The sequence below is a fragment of the Branchiostoma lanceolatum genome, chromosome 17 (genome assembly GCF_035083965.1).
Source record: "Branchiostoma lanceolatum isolate klBraLanc5 chromosome 17, klBraLanc5.hap2, whole genome shotgun sequence".
Classification (NCBI taxonomy): Eukaryota; Metazoa; Chordata; class Leptocardii; order Amphioxiformes; family Branchiostomatidae; genus Branchiostoma; species Branchiostoma lanceolatum.
The window spans coordinates 4,395,161-4,410,194 of NC_089738.1; the positions used below are offsets into that span (position 1 = coordinate 4,395,161).

The 15,034-nt window shown below is 39.2% G+C and overlaps 1 protein-coding gene across 1 annotated transcript in view; it reads right to left on the reverse strand.

Moving 5' to 3' along the window:
- Positions 1 to 8,914: 8,914 nt before the first annotated feature.
- Positions 8,915 to 15,034, reverse strand: part of LOC136423699 (diacylglycerol kinase delta-like) — a 78,524-nt gene continuing 72,404 nt past the window's right edge. The window contains exons 27-32 of the mRNA XM_066411979.1: positions 14,748 to 14,859; positions 14,049 to 14,213; positions 13,347 to 13,502; positions 12,069 to 12,243; positions 11,167 to 11,306; positions 8,915 to 10,377 (exon numbers count right to left, since the gene is read on the reverse strand). Coding sequence (XP_066268076.1) covers positions 10,306 to 10,377; positions 11,167 to 11,306; positions 12,069 to 12,243; positions 13,347 to 13,502; positions 14,049 to 14,213; positions 14,748 to 14,859 — 820 coding nt within the window. The 3' untranslated portion in view covers positions 8,915 to 10,305. The remainder of the gene's footprint in view (positions 10,378 to 11,166; positions 11,307 to 12,068; positions 12,244 to 13,346; positions 13,503 to 14,048; positions 14,214 to 14,747; positions 14,860 to 15,034) is intronic.

The following is a 15,034-nucleotide window of genomic DNA, read 5'->3' on the forward strand; positions in this document are numbered from 1 at the left end:
GCCGGTAACCTTTAAGATTACATGTACTTCCACCAAGTGTTAAAAGGGTGACTGAGCCAGAACACAACTTCTTTTAAAAGTTACTTAGACTCACTGTTGTCATTCACAATGTACTGCATAATCATACATGAACAACTTAAACTAGCTATGAAAATAAGTCAAATTAAAGTCTAGTCTGTATACGTAGTTAGGGGTGACCAATTCAAAACCTGATATAATGGCCGTAATCCTCTGCTTTGATTTAAGTACGCTAAATATAACAAATCTTTTGTTTGCAGGGAATATCGGTATATTCAATTCAAAAACAGTGTTTGTATTTTGAAGATGGTGGAAACAACTACTTGTAACGGCATTCCAATTCCAAAACTTTAAGAAGCAGTTTGCATTGCAAGCTTCAAGGTAATCTTTCAGAGACCCCCAGTTCTATTAAACTTACTGGTACAAGCATCTGGCCCTGTACTCATGAGTCAATATGTCTTATAGTGATTCCTCCCAGTTTACATTTGTGTAAGCCAGTGAGACACAATCCCCAGGGATTGACTTGGCAACAGTTCCTGTCAGTATGTGATCCCTGGGGCTAAACCTGCCAGATGTTTGACAGGACAACCTTTAGGACACACTGTTTGTGTTGAACACACGCCCACCGCTTCCAGAGACTTCCTGCTCTCGAGATGTGCATTTAACTCAAGTCTAACATTTTGAAAGGCGGCGTCTCTGCCATCCATAGTGCACAATCATACGCTCATAACAAAACAGAAATACAAATTGTACAATCAAAGAATACTCAAATGTATAACGTTACACAAAGCACATCTAACTATTTAGGATAAGATCTAGCTTGGGTCGGAGATCTCATAATAATTTGAAAATATTCAAAGCACGTACCAATGGCTTAAGGCCAAAGACAATCACCAAAAGGTCACAACAATGAAAACGTATTCCTAACAATAATAACATAGCAGGCTGAATTACTGGCATTTCTTTAATTTGTTGATGTTATTCGTTTGTCATATTGTCAAGTCCACGGTTTGTACTACATTACTACATACTTTGTGTATATCTTTTGACCACCTGTTTTGAATCCTTTACCACTTGAAAACAAGTTTATACACAATGAAACACAAGAGGCGAGTAGCTGACTCCCGGGACCGAACCCGGGCCCGTTATCACACAGACCACACACCATATTACCACTAGGCTAAAAGGTCCAGACCAGTTAGAAGCAGTTAGACTGGTCAGTTAGTGGTGCTTGAACCCCACTGTTACAACAATACCCTGAACTACATAAACTGTATAGGACCATTCTTCTTGTGACCCTGTGACCTCAAAAACTTGTCCTACATAAAGGATCAAAACAAGTATTTTGTATAAATATTGGAAGCTGATAGCATTGAATCCATCCTATTCTCGCTCTGCTTTCCTCCTCTGATTATTTTTGGGTATCAAATCTCGCAGAAGCAGTGTAACGGAGATTGAACTTCCAAATGCCAGTTCGATCCCCATTCCCATTGATAATGTGGTGTCGTGGTGGCGTAATGGCAGGGTGTTTGGCCTAGAACCCAGAAGTCCTGGGTTCGAATCGTGGGTCCCCTGACTTGTCCCGTTGATGTTGTGCCCCTGAGAAAGACACTTAACAGGAATTTCCTCACTTCAATCAGGTAAAAATGAATACCTAGCTCCGGTTAGGAACATCCCTCGGATAGAACATTAAATGGAAGTCCCGTGTTTGAGGAGAGCCATACCTCGAGCACGTAAAGGAACCCTCTACACTGATTGAAAAGAGTGTAACTGGATCAAATAAATCTGTCCTGATATGCAGCTTGCATTGTTCAGTACAAACCTGGTGTGTTATGCCATGAGGCGGTTTTCGGGCAGGTATGCAATACAAACAAACAAAGATGTTTTGTAACTATGAAGTTGGGGCCATTCAGAGCCATGTGTATATTTTAGGCGAAAAGTCAAATGCCAACTTAGATTGGCACTATTCGGCAGCAAAGCAAACTGGAGCTAGAATAGCATGGGTCTTCGGCTAGAGTCGATCTTTTTTGATCGTTTGATCACAGGAATACTGTTCACTGTCAGTTTGATTTCTGTTCAGCACATTGTTTTGATAACATTAACAGACCATCTTGAATCTATGTACATTTGCATGATTGACTGTTGCCAGTGTTTATAAATAAATAACCAGTGCTGTCCATAGCTTTGCAACCTAAAACTTCCTGTTTACTATAGCCATAACCAATCCTATAAACTCTAGTATTACGTTAACTTACTTTTTCAGGCCTTGCAAATCTGTACTCTACTCTAACCCAACACCCCCCTCCCACGAAACACACCCCTTTCTTCCTGGTGTGAAACTCGTGGTTAAGGGGGGTGGGGTGCTACGTAGATTTATATATTCCGTGCCTTTTAAGCTGTGTCATAGTTAATCTATGCAGAATTATCTACAAACACTGCAGATAAACAGATTCGTCCTATCCGGGAAACGCCCTGGAAGTCATGAAGTCCCACTGGGAAGCCAGGAACCGATTTGACAACAAACACAAAGCCGAAGTTTACGCCTAGATTTACAAAAATACAAAAAGAAACACTCACCCTCAGTAGCGGTTTTCAGCTTGAAAATTCTGTCTGTTAGTGACACCAGACAGTGCTCCACCCTCCGTGTAAATATTACATCGTCACAGGTAGACAAAGGGCACGGAAACTACACTACAAAACTTTCGATAAAATGCAAAAGTCACGACATGAACTTTGGAACTTGCTCATACAGGAAGGTAACATTCTTTTGTAGGGGGTAGTTTGCTTAATTTCTTTTCACAGAAAATAAGATACATTTGTTTTATTTATGAAATTATGGAATCAATGATTAATAAAATTATTTTATTATATTAAATAATTAGATATATCACACTTTTATGTCTTTTTATAAAATATAATTTACCTTCCCCTTGCTATAATGGTTTTGACTCACTGAAGGATATACCCATAAACCACTGCGCCAGGACGCGGGAAATTCAAATGTCCCAAAACTTCTAAGGCAGTTCTAGTGCATGTAATGTTTACTTAAAGAAGTTAGTTCATGGCTCGAGATGTATTCTATGTCCATTCTAAACTTTGTGTCATTTCACAAACTAATGAAAAATCTCTTACATTCAGGATACAAAAATTGATAATATAAGAGACAACTCGTTGGAGAATGACAAAATCATTGCTGTAAATTGAAAGAAAATATTTCGGATATTAATGTCGTAGAATGCCATAGTCAATTTCAAAGAAGTTTTGAAATACATGTAACAAAAATAAAGAACCTATATTTCGGTATAGTTTTGTTCATCCTTCCTAGATCCTTTTTGCATCAGTTATGGGGTTCCCAAACAATGTCATTCATTTATTCAAATCAACATGGCCTAATGTTTAATATGTGTGCATGTATGAGGCATGTCACTGTATTGTGCATTTATAAGTGTGGGGAGAACCAATGACAAAACTTCATAAATCAACAAGTAAAATAAAAGACGAGACAGAGAATCAACAAGCTCTATTTGAGTCCCGGAATACAGCTTTATTTCATATTTGTGCCAGAGAAATGTCTCTTTTGTCATTTCCTCCTTCCTTTCATCACAAAGTTGAACTTTTTAACATACAGAGAAAGAGTGGTCTTCTTCAGTTGATCACACCCCGACAGTTGTAACAAATATGAAATGCTGTACAAACATTCAGTCACATGGTACAAAGTCCATACAAAGTTTTCTTTCCTACAAAATCTGTTTACCTACATTACATAATGTCTTCATTAACAAGTTAAGACTTAACATGCAAGTAGAAACACCTTAATCTTAGATATTAGCCATTGGGTACAAACTACCATCAACTCCCATATCTTCTGAGACGATACTTAAGCTTTACATTGAGACTGATTAAAACATTTAACACAATGAGAGTATTTTTTTGCTACATCCCGTTTCCACTAGAAGCTGTGAACGCAGAGAAACCAAAGATTTCACAAATTGCTCAACGAATTTCATAGATAACAAATCTTTTTAATGTTCTGTGTGTTTTGTTGTGTTTCAAATCTAGCTTTTAAATCTTCCATCGTATTCCAATTATGAAATCAAGGGTTGCACAAATACAATTTTGGTTGCTGTACGGTTACTCTGAGTGATCGTCGTCTGTTGGAAAGGGGGGGGGGGGGATTAACAACATTTACATGCCCCACTGGTACAAACATTCTGTATTACTCAGGTTGAGTTCAGGTTATGGCGAACTGGGAGAAGATGGTAGTACGTGGTCACAAAGGCTAAACTGTAGAGAAATGTGATTAATCTTAAGCAGCATGAAGGTCATATGCCACAAGGCTCCGTTTCCTCAAGTGTTGGTATCTAAAAAAGTACAGAACAACCCTGTAGCTAAATCAAGCACAGAATCTCACTCGGATTCTAAGACACTGTATAAGTCAACACAGCCAATCAGAGGGGTTGTTATTAACTAATCCACCAATCAGACCTTTGCTTATAGATTTGTCTTCTGCTTGCTTCAATATCCGTGTATTTGGCTAAACTCAGCCAACTAAAGTGTTATAATAAAAAAATCAGGTTATTTTCTACTAGAGCCTACAATACATAGACAGACTTTTAAGTACCTTGTTGAGATATTACTTTTACAAGGAAGTAATCCTGGATAACCAGCTTAAAATGTCTAACAATACTTAACAAACTGAAATAAATAATCTTAAAGTACAAAAATATAGGCTGTTAACGGTACAGTAATAAAGTTCCTTTCTTAACAGAATTAACATGTTTGTCAGAATTACAAATTTTCTAAGCTTTACATAGACTTTTTATAAGTCACTAACACATTTTTCTTAAAACAGCCAGTGTAAGGTTGGTAAAACCAAGATAGTTTAAGACTTCTGGGCACACATTTCTAAATGGTAAGAAGTTTGCAAAATGATTAATACAATGTTTTGTACGGACGTCAGGCAATTGTTGCACAGGCACAGGATGAGGACTTTACAAGAACTATCTACATTGGTCTAAGAACATTTTGACTTTGTGAAAAGCTGTACAACATTACTATAGAGAGTTACCACTTGCAACCCATCTATACTTAACCTTCTTCTGGCCGATTTGGCATTTTGGCACTAAATTTGTATCATCTATGGCAGTTGGGAGGAGGTTTAATTACCATGTATATTTGATTTGACAAACTATTTAATTTCCATACTGGACCAAAATTGATAGCCTGGACTATAGCTTACATCTGCTTCCCAACTGTTACTACCGTACTCAGTGACTTCATGGAAACACATGTAAGCCGTGCGAGGTTGGAACTAGGCTACAGGACTGTTTGTTAACCCTAACCACTCTAAGGTCCCAGATACAGTGTTGCAGGACACCTGTAGAGTGTGGAGGGTTAAACAATATAACTAATCATGCGGTGCTAGTTCCAAATGTAAGATTTCATAATGCCAAATATCTTACCTTCCTGCAAAGCATTTTTTTAAGCATTAAAATTCATAATCAACCAGGCTTGTCTGTAAAAGGAGTGTCGACAAATACGTGACAGAATATTATGTAGATACTTATACGTACATCACACATATAATACTGACAGGAATAAAAGAAGCTACCTTAAAGTTTAGAAAATCCGGGGAGATATTTGAAACATATATAAGTATTCAGCCAGAACATGGAGTCTTGAACAACTCTTTAACATATGACTGCAGCTAACTTTAGAAATGTATCAACGAGGAATAATACAGCTCCGTACAATGAAATTCTAGACATTTAGACATTTTGAGATTGCACATCTTTAAGTCAATCTTTTCTTTTCAATACGGGAACAAATTTGAATGGTCTAAATACTTCAAATCTATTCTATATCTATTACAATGGACACACAACACTATTTTTGACACAAAAATCATTCAAATTAGACTTCATTAGAATAAAGACAGTTAAGAAAACATCTCTATATTGAAAATATGCAAAATATAATCTGTAAAATGAAGCAGAGACTTTTGATTGATAACAAAACATTACAAACAATATTCCTTATATTAGATACATACAAATTGTATCTTTCTGGCAGTATCTTCATTTTTCCCAGTTCTGCTTAGTATTATAAACATGGAAACTTCCTAACTATTGTTTACAGTTTATATAAGCATGTCGATGCTTTCTTCTGCTCATAAACAAAAGTTTAAAAAATCCTTCATCATAAACAAGACACATATATATATCATCAGCCTAGCTACTAAAGTCTGCGTACTTATTGAATAAACGATTACTTAATAGTTTAGTCTAGTAAAAAGTTCCCTGAAGAAAAAGATGCCATTTTAGAGCTGTTAAACCTTTACAAATAGTTGAATTATTGTGATATTCCCCAAACAGGTGTAGTGATATTGTAATCTCCAAGTAGAGACTTGTTTCCAATAGCACCAAGGACAGGCATGTTTGCTTGTCTGTGGATGGTGTTCAGCACCAAGGACAGGCATGTTTGCTTGTCTGTGGATGGTGTTCAGCACCAAGGACAGGCATGTTTGCTTGTCTGTGGATGGTGTTCAACACCAAGGACAGGCATGTTTGCTTGTCTGTGGATGGTGTTCAGCACCAAGGACAGGCATGTTTGCTTGTCTGTGGATGGTGTTAAGCACCAAGGACAGGCATGTTTGCTTGTCTGTTGATGGTGTTCAGCACCAAGGACAGGCATGTTTGCTTGTCTGTGGATGGTGTTCAGCACCAAGGACAGGAAGGTATGTTTATTTTGTTTATTTTTGGCTGCATTTGTTTGACCTTATAAAGTGGTCCAATTTCAATGTTTTAAGGGATGTGGGAACTATAGACACCTTCAGTGCTGTAAAATCTACTGTCAGACAGTAACACCAACTGGTGTGAAGTTCCTACCCTGGGATTTTCCTTCCTGTCCCGACTAAGGGCGCACGCACCAATTCTTCCGCGTCAGGGGTCTGTCGTAGTGTGCGACAAAAAAGTGACGAAAGGGTTTCAAGTGTCGAAGTTTGCGTTCACATTTCTCATAATTTGCAGCAAACTGACATTAAGACCAAAGCGGCTGAAAAGCGTAAGAATCGATGTGTTTTGGGTGAAAATTGATTTCGGGCCCGAGCCTTACTTACAGGTAAACATCCGCGCTGAAAGTAAAATGCCCTTTCCCCCCATATTGACCTTTGTTGTGTTCTGTTGGCCGGGTTATTGTGAAAATCTCAGTGTTAGGATTTTCTTCATAATTGGCTTGATTATACCTAAGCTTAAAGTTTTCTCTTCCCGACAATATCAGTCATTTTTGTGACTAAACTATAGGGGATGTGTTTAATTCCACGCAAAAATGCCCAATTTTGCACATCATTTTTGATGATAAAATACTTTTCCCCCCTAACATTTACTAAAATTACAGAGGTTGAAGAAACCGGAACTCTTTTTTTTCTTCTAGCTAGAGGGCTATCCTCCTATATATATATATATATATAAGCTTGTATAGAAGTTATGTATCTGCTTGGAGATTACAATTATTCCACCTGACTGGGTAACGGTTAAGGTTGTGATATTGGGTGTGATTGTAATGTTAATATTAATAATATAATACTAATATTAATGTTAATATTGCCTGTTACTGGGAGAAGGAGTACTGGCATCTAGGCAATGACTCCAATTTTGACATTGCACTGAAATGAGAGATTAATTTTGTATATTGCATCTGACTGGGAAGTTCAACCTAGGAATGCACAGTTTACACTGACCATTTTAGAGACTGGTCACTTTACAAGAGCAAAACATAATATCAACCTCATAATTCTTCCAGGTACATATTAAAATAAATGGCGATATTAAGACCTTCTGAATAATTTCTAAAACACCTGGATATCTGACATGTACAAACTTTGGGGATTATCCAAAGCTGCATTATAGCTTGTTAATCATAAGAGTTGACGTCAGGTATCCTATATATGACACTGATTTTGTGTACAGAATATTCAGGGCAAATGGTGGGACTTTGGTAAGCTTGACTGCGAGGTTTTGTAATAAAAACCAACAGAAGTGTTCCTTGTTTAAGTTCTTGGATGAAAATAGCGTTTTTTTTTAAATTCTACAAAAAATTCTGGGATAATTTTGCATTTGCCTGCAGATACTTTTCCAAACAATATGCTTATCAGAACTCCAGTAACTTTTGTTATTCTTTGCTGCTTTCTGATACAAAAGTACAAAACACCAAAGCTGACTTATCTCGCTTTCTTTCCATCCTCCATCTTATAACACAAATCTTTATGAAGTTAGCTACAAAATAGTATATAAAAGAATTCTATCCAAACTTCCGTATACTTGGGGATGAGCCATTCAACAAGTAGTCTTTTACCACTAGTGAAGTAACATGAGGCACAACTAGGAATTTTGTGCCATTCTCTACATCAAACATCAACATGTCCATATTTCAATACATACCGTAAAATCCCTATTTAGGTGCGCACTTTCTAAACTTTTCAAGTCGCAAGCAGGTGCTCCAGGCCGATGCCAAAGTCGGGGTGCGTACGTTAGGAGGGGTTCTTCCTCGTAAAAATCGCATATCAGCTTGAGAGTACGGTACATCTTCATGCAAATGAAGTGTGGAATGCTACCACACAATCAATCAGTAATAAAGAATAAATGATACATAATATTTTTTGACATTTTCTACCCAGAGACATTTTCTCAGTAACCCTTTAAGTCGGTAAACATCATCAGAAGGATGATCATGTCAACCCCTTAACTATCCACCGAAATGCTGGAGAGGGGGTGCGTACGTTACGAGGGTTTTTCCCCTGAACGTTTCAACTGACTGAGTCAGGCCCGCAATCGTCCCCAAATCGGGGGTGCGTACATTAGGAGGGGTGCGTACGTAAATAGGAATTTTATGGTATCACAATACATGTACATAGTACATAATATATATCCACAGCATATTACACATTAACTATTTCTTAAGGGACAGTGTTAATGTGCAAGGCATCAAAATTATTGTCTCTATCAAAAGTTTCCTATGGTGGAAAAAGACGAACATCTATCGATGCCTCACAAGATTCTATACATGTACATTGTACCTCGAATGTTTTTTCTCAACTACACACACCAATAAGCACATGTGTACAGGTATGTACTTCAGATATACAAACCCATTGCCTATACACATACGTTGAAGGCCGCTATATTTGAATATTGCAACAGCCTCAGGCCAACATGTATGGTCAACAACCGACAAAATGACAGAAACAGGGCTCTTGTTTTACCAGTCTAAAGCCTGCCCATAAAACTAGGTAAAATACACTAACTTTCTTTTCTGTTAATAAATAGCCAGGTCCATAAGAATGACAACAGTATACAATGTAACAACAAAGTAGACTTGCACAGAATACAAAAATGTTGTTTCCACATTCAATTTGTTATCATGGGCAGAGGCGGGTTGTTGGAATTAGCTGTCCGGTCCGATTGGCGGAAACAGCTGTCCGGTCCGATTTCGGGGTGGAAAAACCTGTCTGACTATTTCCTAGGCACAACAGAGGAAACTTTTACACTCATCCTTTTGGTGGAAAACGTTCACAATAACCTAGATATGTTTCTTTGAGTCAGGTACAATTGTATGTTATAACTAGCACCAGTTAGGCTGGCCAGCTTTTGATGGAGCAACCTCAAAAACGGTTCACTTAATAGTTAACATGTATTCATCAATCACGACTTGACTGACGTACCAAATATTGCTAATCAAGTCCGGAGAACTATTCTTACATCTTCTTGGTTGTCCATCGTTTTCGATAATGACCATTACTAGAAATGATAAGAATGGTACAAAAACATGCAACTTTGGGTGTTGTCTCAAAGACACTGATGACAATGCAATTCTATCAGTCACATTTCATTGGATTGATACTAAGGCAGCATCACTTAACATGTATAAGCAGGATATGTTGTTTTATTATTAATTAAGTTCACTCCTAGAATGCCAAAGACTTGGTAACTTTATTTTATTTATTTATCTATAACTTTAATCTGAAGAATGACACTGAATAAAATGTGTCAGAAGTAGTCATGTGAATTTGTGACAAATCAACATCAACCGTTGTTACGCAATGCCGAGGATGAGTAACTTCATCAAAAACCTTGAAATGTTCAACAAGTTATGTATACATGTAGTACCGGCACAAGGTGACAGGGGTCCCCGCTGACTGGACAGAGACATAAGGCTGCTGGTTGCAGCAGCATGAGACCATGATGTGGAATGTTGAGTATATTGCGGTGCTTGTAGCAGACGGGTCAGCCACTATCTGATCTGTAGGTCCTTGACAGCCTGTAGGATTCTCTTCACATGTCCCACCTTCCTCACACCCAGGTCCTGGAAACAATAAAAGATGAATTTAAAGCGGCAGAACTTAGATGAAACAACCGTTGCAACTTTCCCACTTTTTTAATGTTCACTTTTTTGTGGTGACCTCTTTAAAGTGAACTAAAAAAACACATGAAAATGTTTGATCTGTTTTCTGCCAGCCTACCCCTTGTTTCAACTGCGAATTTAAAACAATTGAGAGCAATCCGTCAATTCACAACCTTCATCAACAACTTGAAAAGGGATGCTGGGTAGAGTGGAGAAGAAGAACCCATTATTCTCCATTGGCATTGCTAGATTTCCCCGTTCAAGGTTTAAGGAACACTCTTATTGTCCCTACCATGAAAGTTAATCCCCGCAAAGGTAAAGGCATTTACATGTATGTAGTATAGTAGTTAGTAGTGGCAAACATTGTCCTCAAACGCATGCACTAGAAACTGTAATGTACTTAAGTTCGCGTGGTTTTTATTTCGCGTTAGGGAGAAAATGGAGTGTTCGCGGGGTTTTTTGATCGCGGTTGAAACAAATAGTCATATGTGGGCAAACATTTTTGCGTTGGTTTTAAGTTCGCGCTGAAAGTTCACCGCGAAAACCGCGAACATAAAACCACCGCGAACATTTCTGCATTTAAAGTAGCTTTTAACAACGACTAGTGTCTAATAATGTGCAAAAGATGGTTGTGATGCACCATTCCACGTAATATAACCAGCCACTGCTGCATGCCTGAGAAACTGGTGTGCTACGCTGAAGGGTGGTTATACCAGCTGTATGAAACAGATATTTTGATATTCAGCGTACCTTGAGGTCCCTCCTCTCCAGGGCCAGCAGCTCGGCGCCGCGGATGTCGTTCTTCATGAAGCTGTCGCAGTACTCTCCAAGCGCCAGGGACTCCAACCAACCACCCACCTCCTCTGGTCCCCACTGGAAGACTGGAATGTCTGGTGGAAAAAAATGATATCCATCGAGTTTAGCTCACTGAAGAGCTAATTCTTCTTCTCCTTGTGACAGAGAATACAGATGCTATGTACAGGTACGGTATTTACAGGTTCATTGTACTGGGGAATAAATTTCTCTAGCTGTTCTTGACGAGCACAAATTGAACAGTCATGAGGACTGCAACCCATTCCAGTAGGGTGCATGTCCGGTGAGCGACATAGTCGGAATTGAACTCAAGGCTTCTAGTTCCAGAAGCCGCTAACCACTGGACTATGCTCGCTATGGTACAGGCAACAACACAAAGTTTACTCACTCAACCAAGCAGTATTTGCTGATTAACTGACGGCAAATCACAATTAATAAGCAAGCTTTCCTCTCATTTTTCGTTGTACTTTATCATCAGTTTATGTCATATTACTAGCTGAAAAGTCAGAAACACAGATACAACAAATGCTGGAAAATAACAGAACATTCAGAAACACAGATACAACAAATGCTTAGTTAAAGATAGCTGAAAATTCAGAAACACAGATACAACAAATGCTTGAAAATAGCAGAACATTCAGAAACACAGATATGACAAATGCTTGAAAATAGCACAAAATTCGGAAACACAGATACGACAAATGCTTAAAAATAGCAGAACATTCAGAAACACAGATACGACAAATGCTTGGAAATAGCACAAAATTCTGGAACACAGATACGACAAATGCTTAAATATGGCAGTAAATTCAGAAACACAGATACAAAAACAAGCTTACTTGTAGAAACACCAGACATACTGCCGACACTCTCCTTCACGGAGGACTCCTCTCTCTCCTTCTCTCTTTCCTTGTCCTTGGTTTTAGACTTCCTGAGTTTACGGACAAGGCCAAACTTCCCGGAGCTCTTAGTTCGTTGCTTGGGTACGGGGGACGTCCCATAATCACTTTGGTACTAGAAAGAGAGAGACAATTTTTTTCCAGATGTTTTCTACCCATTTTTGCTAGACGTGCAATCAAGCGAACCATAACCCATCTAACACATAGCTGTTGTACAGTATACATGTAAGTAGAGTGGACTCATTCCTCAAGCTAACCGACATCTTTCACACCGCAGTCGTCCCTCAGTACGTCACTTCTGGAGCCGCATAGTTCCTGTTTAGAACTTTTTTCAGTCTAGTACCACATACATTGTAGCTGTTGTAAAGATTGGTTACTCGCAGGCTGTAGGCACAACCAACAAGTTTGGCAGCATCTTCTGTTCTGCCCAAAACTCATGCAAAGGTCTATATATCATCGTTAACCATTCAAAGCAATATGTACATCTTTACTCTTACATGTACTTGTAATCAGTGCATACAGTTTTACAATGACAATGACAATGAAACCAGGGCTGTCTTTAGGTCTCCAGCTTTAAATATTTTTCCAATTTTCAATATCGGGAGCCCGTGGTGTTAACTTTTGCTGTTAAATCTGCCATTCTAAAATACATCTTTTATTAATTTTACCAATGTCCTGAAGAGTTTTCATGGACAGGGTGAAATCTTTTTCCGTCTCAATAAACAAATTTCCATCCCGGAACAAGGGACGGGTTCTGGAGACCTCACTTATAGATGATTTTGTGAGTGATACTTGCCAATACCCTAACAAGCTGCTGAGCTGAGACACAGCACGAGGTACAGAAAAAAAAAGAAAAGAAAGAAAAAGCTCTAAAACTATCCCTCAACAGAGACGGGGGTGCCATACACTTTCTGCAACAAATGATCCACTGCTCACTGAGTCACGCATTCTATCTGACATTGCATAACGTGTCGTCACAAAAGCAGTGGATTGCTCATTCCTTGACAAAGACTGGCGCTGATCAGTCCATTGTTTTTGTTGCCATTTTGCAGTTCAACTTTGATTCAGAAAGAACAAGGCATGGCCAAAAACAAATTCCCTAGGGAATGCGTTCGTGGAATTCCTAAATTATTTCCAAATCAATTGTAGCACTATACTAGTACTAAAGGCTCCGCCCCTAAGGGGTAGCCAAAAAAGAAGTCCAGATCTATAACTTACCTCCTCATCAGAAGGTTGCACGCCAGGCACACTCAACATAGCGGACACATGTCCCGCGGATCTGGAGTGCTGCGGCCTGCTTGGTGCCGGGGGCGAGGCGTACTCCACGGGACTCGCCGCAGAACCCTGCAGCAACGAGGCTGCTAGACTGGGCACCTGGAAGTGAAAGAAAGCGACTGGTAATTTTGAACCTGTTTAGCTCAATGAACACCAAATAACAGTCACTCACGCAACTGGAGCCAGTTGCTTGAGTAACATAAACTGTCATTTGGTGTATCATATTACCTGGGTGTCTAACCTAACAGTTGAGCTTAAATCGTCCACTTGTTGTGACAGAGAAAACAGAAACTATGAACCATACTTTTATCTAAAGTGTAATCGGGAAAGTCTCATAGCTCTTTCGACAAGCACAATGAACAGCGGACCACGGCTTAATGTCCCATTCTAAGGACTGCAACACTTTCCAGTACCATGACCTCCAAACTCCAAACTTGACCTCTGTGAAGTCCAAATAGAAGTTATTGTTTGTTTTGGGCAAGGGACAGGACTTCTTGGAGGATCCACCTGGAAAGCAAGGGGCCAGTTTCTGGCCTGTGCACGTAGGCAGGCAGGTTTCTTTTGTTTGAGCAGCAACAACAACCGGGATTCGAACTTGCGACCTTTAGTTCCAGAAGCAGGGTCGATAACGACTGGACTACCCACCTGTTCCACCCGTCGCAGCTCCTGATCCACCAGGTTGAGCGCGTGAACCAGCTTGCGCTCCAAGTCTTCGTCCATGTTGTCAATGTTGCCGATGATCTGCCCCACGCCCGTGTACAGACAGGCCGTGCTCGTCAGCATGTCTGCCGCCTCCTTCTTAGTAACCAGCTGTAGAATTACATAATAACACAGAACTATTTCAGCTGGCCACGGTTGATGTCGTAACTGAATGTTTATTGCAACAGTTTTACGTATTGGCTAGATGCAATTTGAATAAAAAACAAATCATCATCATAAAAGAAAATCTGGTCTTCAACTCTGGCTACTATAGGCCATTAGCTACATGTGTGTTTGTTAAGTGTAAAAAAGGACAACTAAGTCTTATTTACAATGTGGTATATCTTCATGTTTGATCACAATCATATGCCACCTGCTGATAGTCTATGACTTGTATTTGATTAGCAATAATGCTTAAGACAAGGTACATGCACAATGCTAACCTTTCTTCCAACACTAAGGTACAAATGTATCTATACACTGATCAAATTTTCAACGACCACTTTCGCCGTCTTCAGGATCAATAATGACCAATCACTTCCAAACATAACTTGTGCGAGTTACAGACTTAATGATTACAATTGTATCCAACCCATGAAAGTTACTTCAGCAACTCTAATCTCTAAGAGAATTGTTCAGACTTACATCTGCCAGCCTGCCCTGAGAGTAGACCTTGTCCACACTCGTGGAGGTCTGCATGAAGACTGGGATCAGCTCCTGAACCTGGTCACGGTGGTGGGTGTGCAGCACCCTGATACTGGACACAAAACAACGACAAGGTATAGGGTATTAGTATCCTAATGAAATCTCAGAATTTTTTCGATCCCAAAGCATGTTTTTTCACGTTTTTCACGGGCCATAATATCGGGCGATGCGACCTGCGTGAGGGCCAGGACCGAGTGTGATGCGGAATGCAACGTGTTGTATTTTAT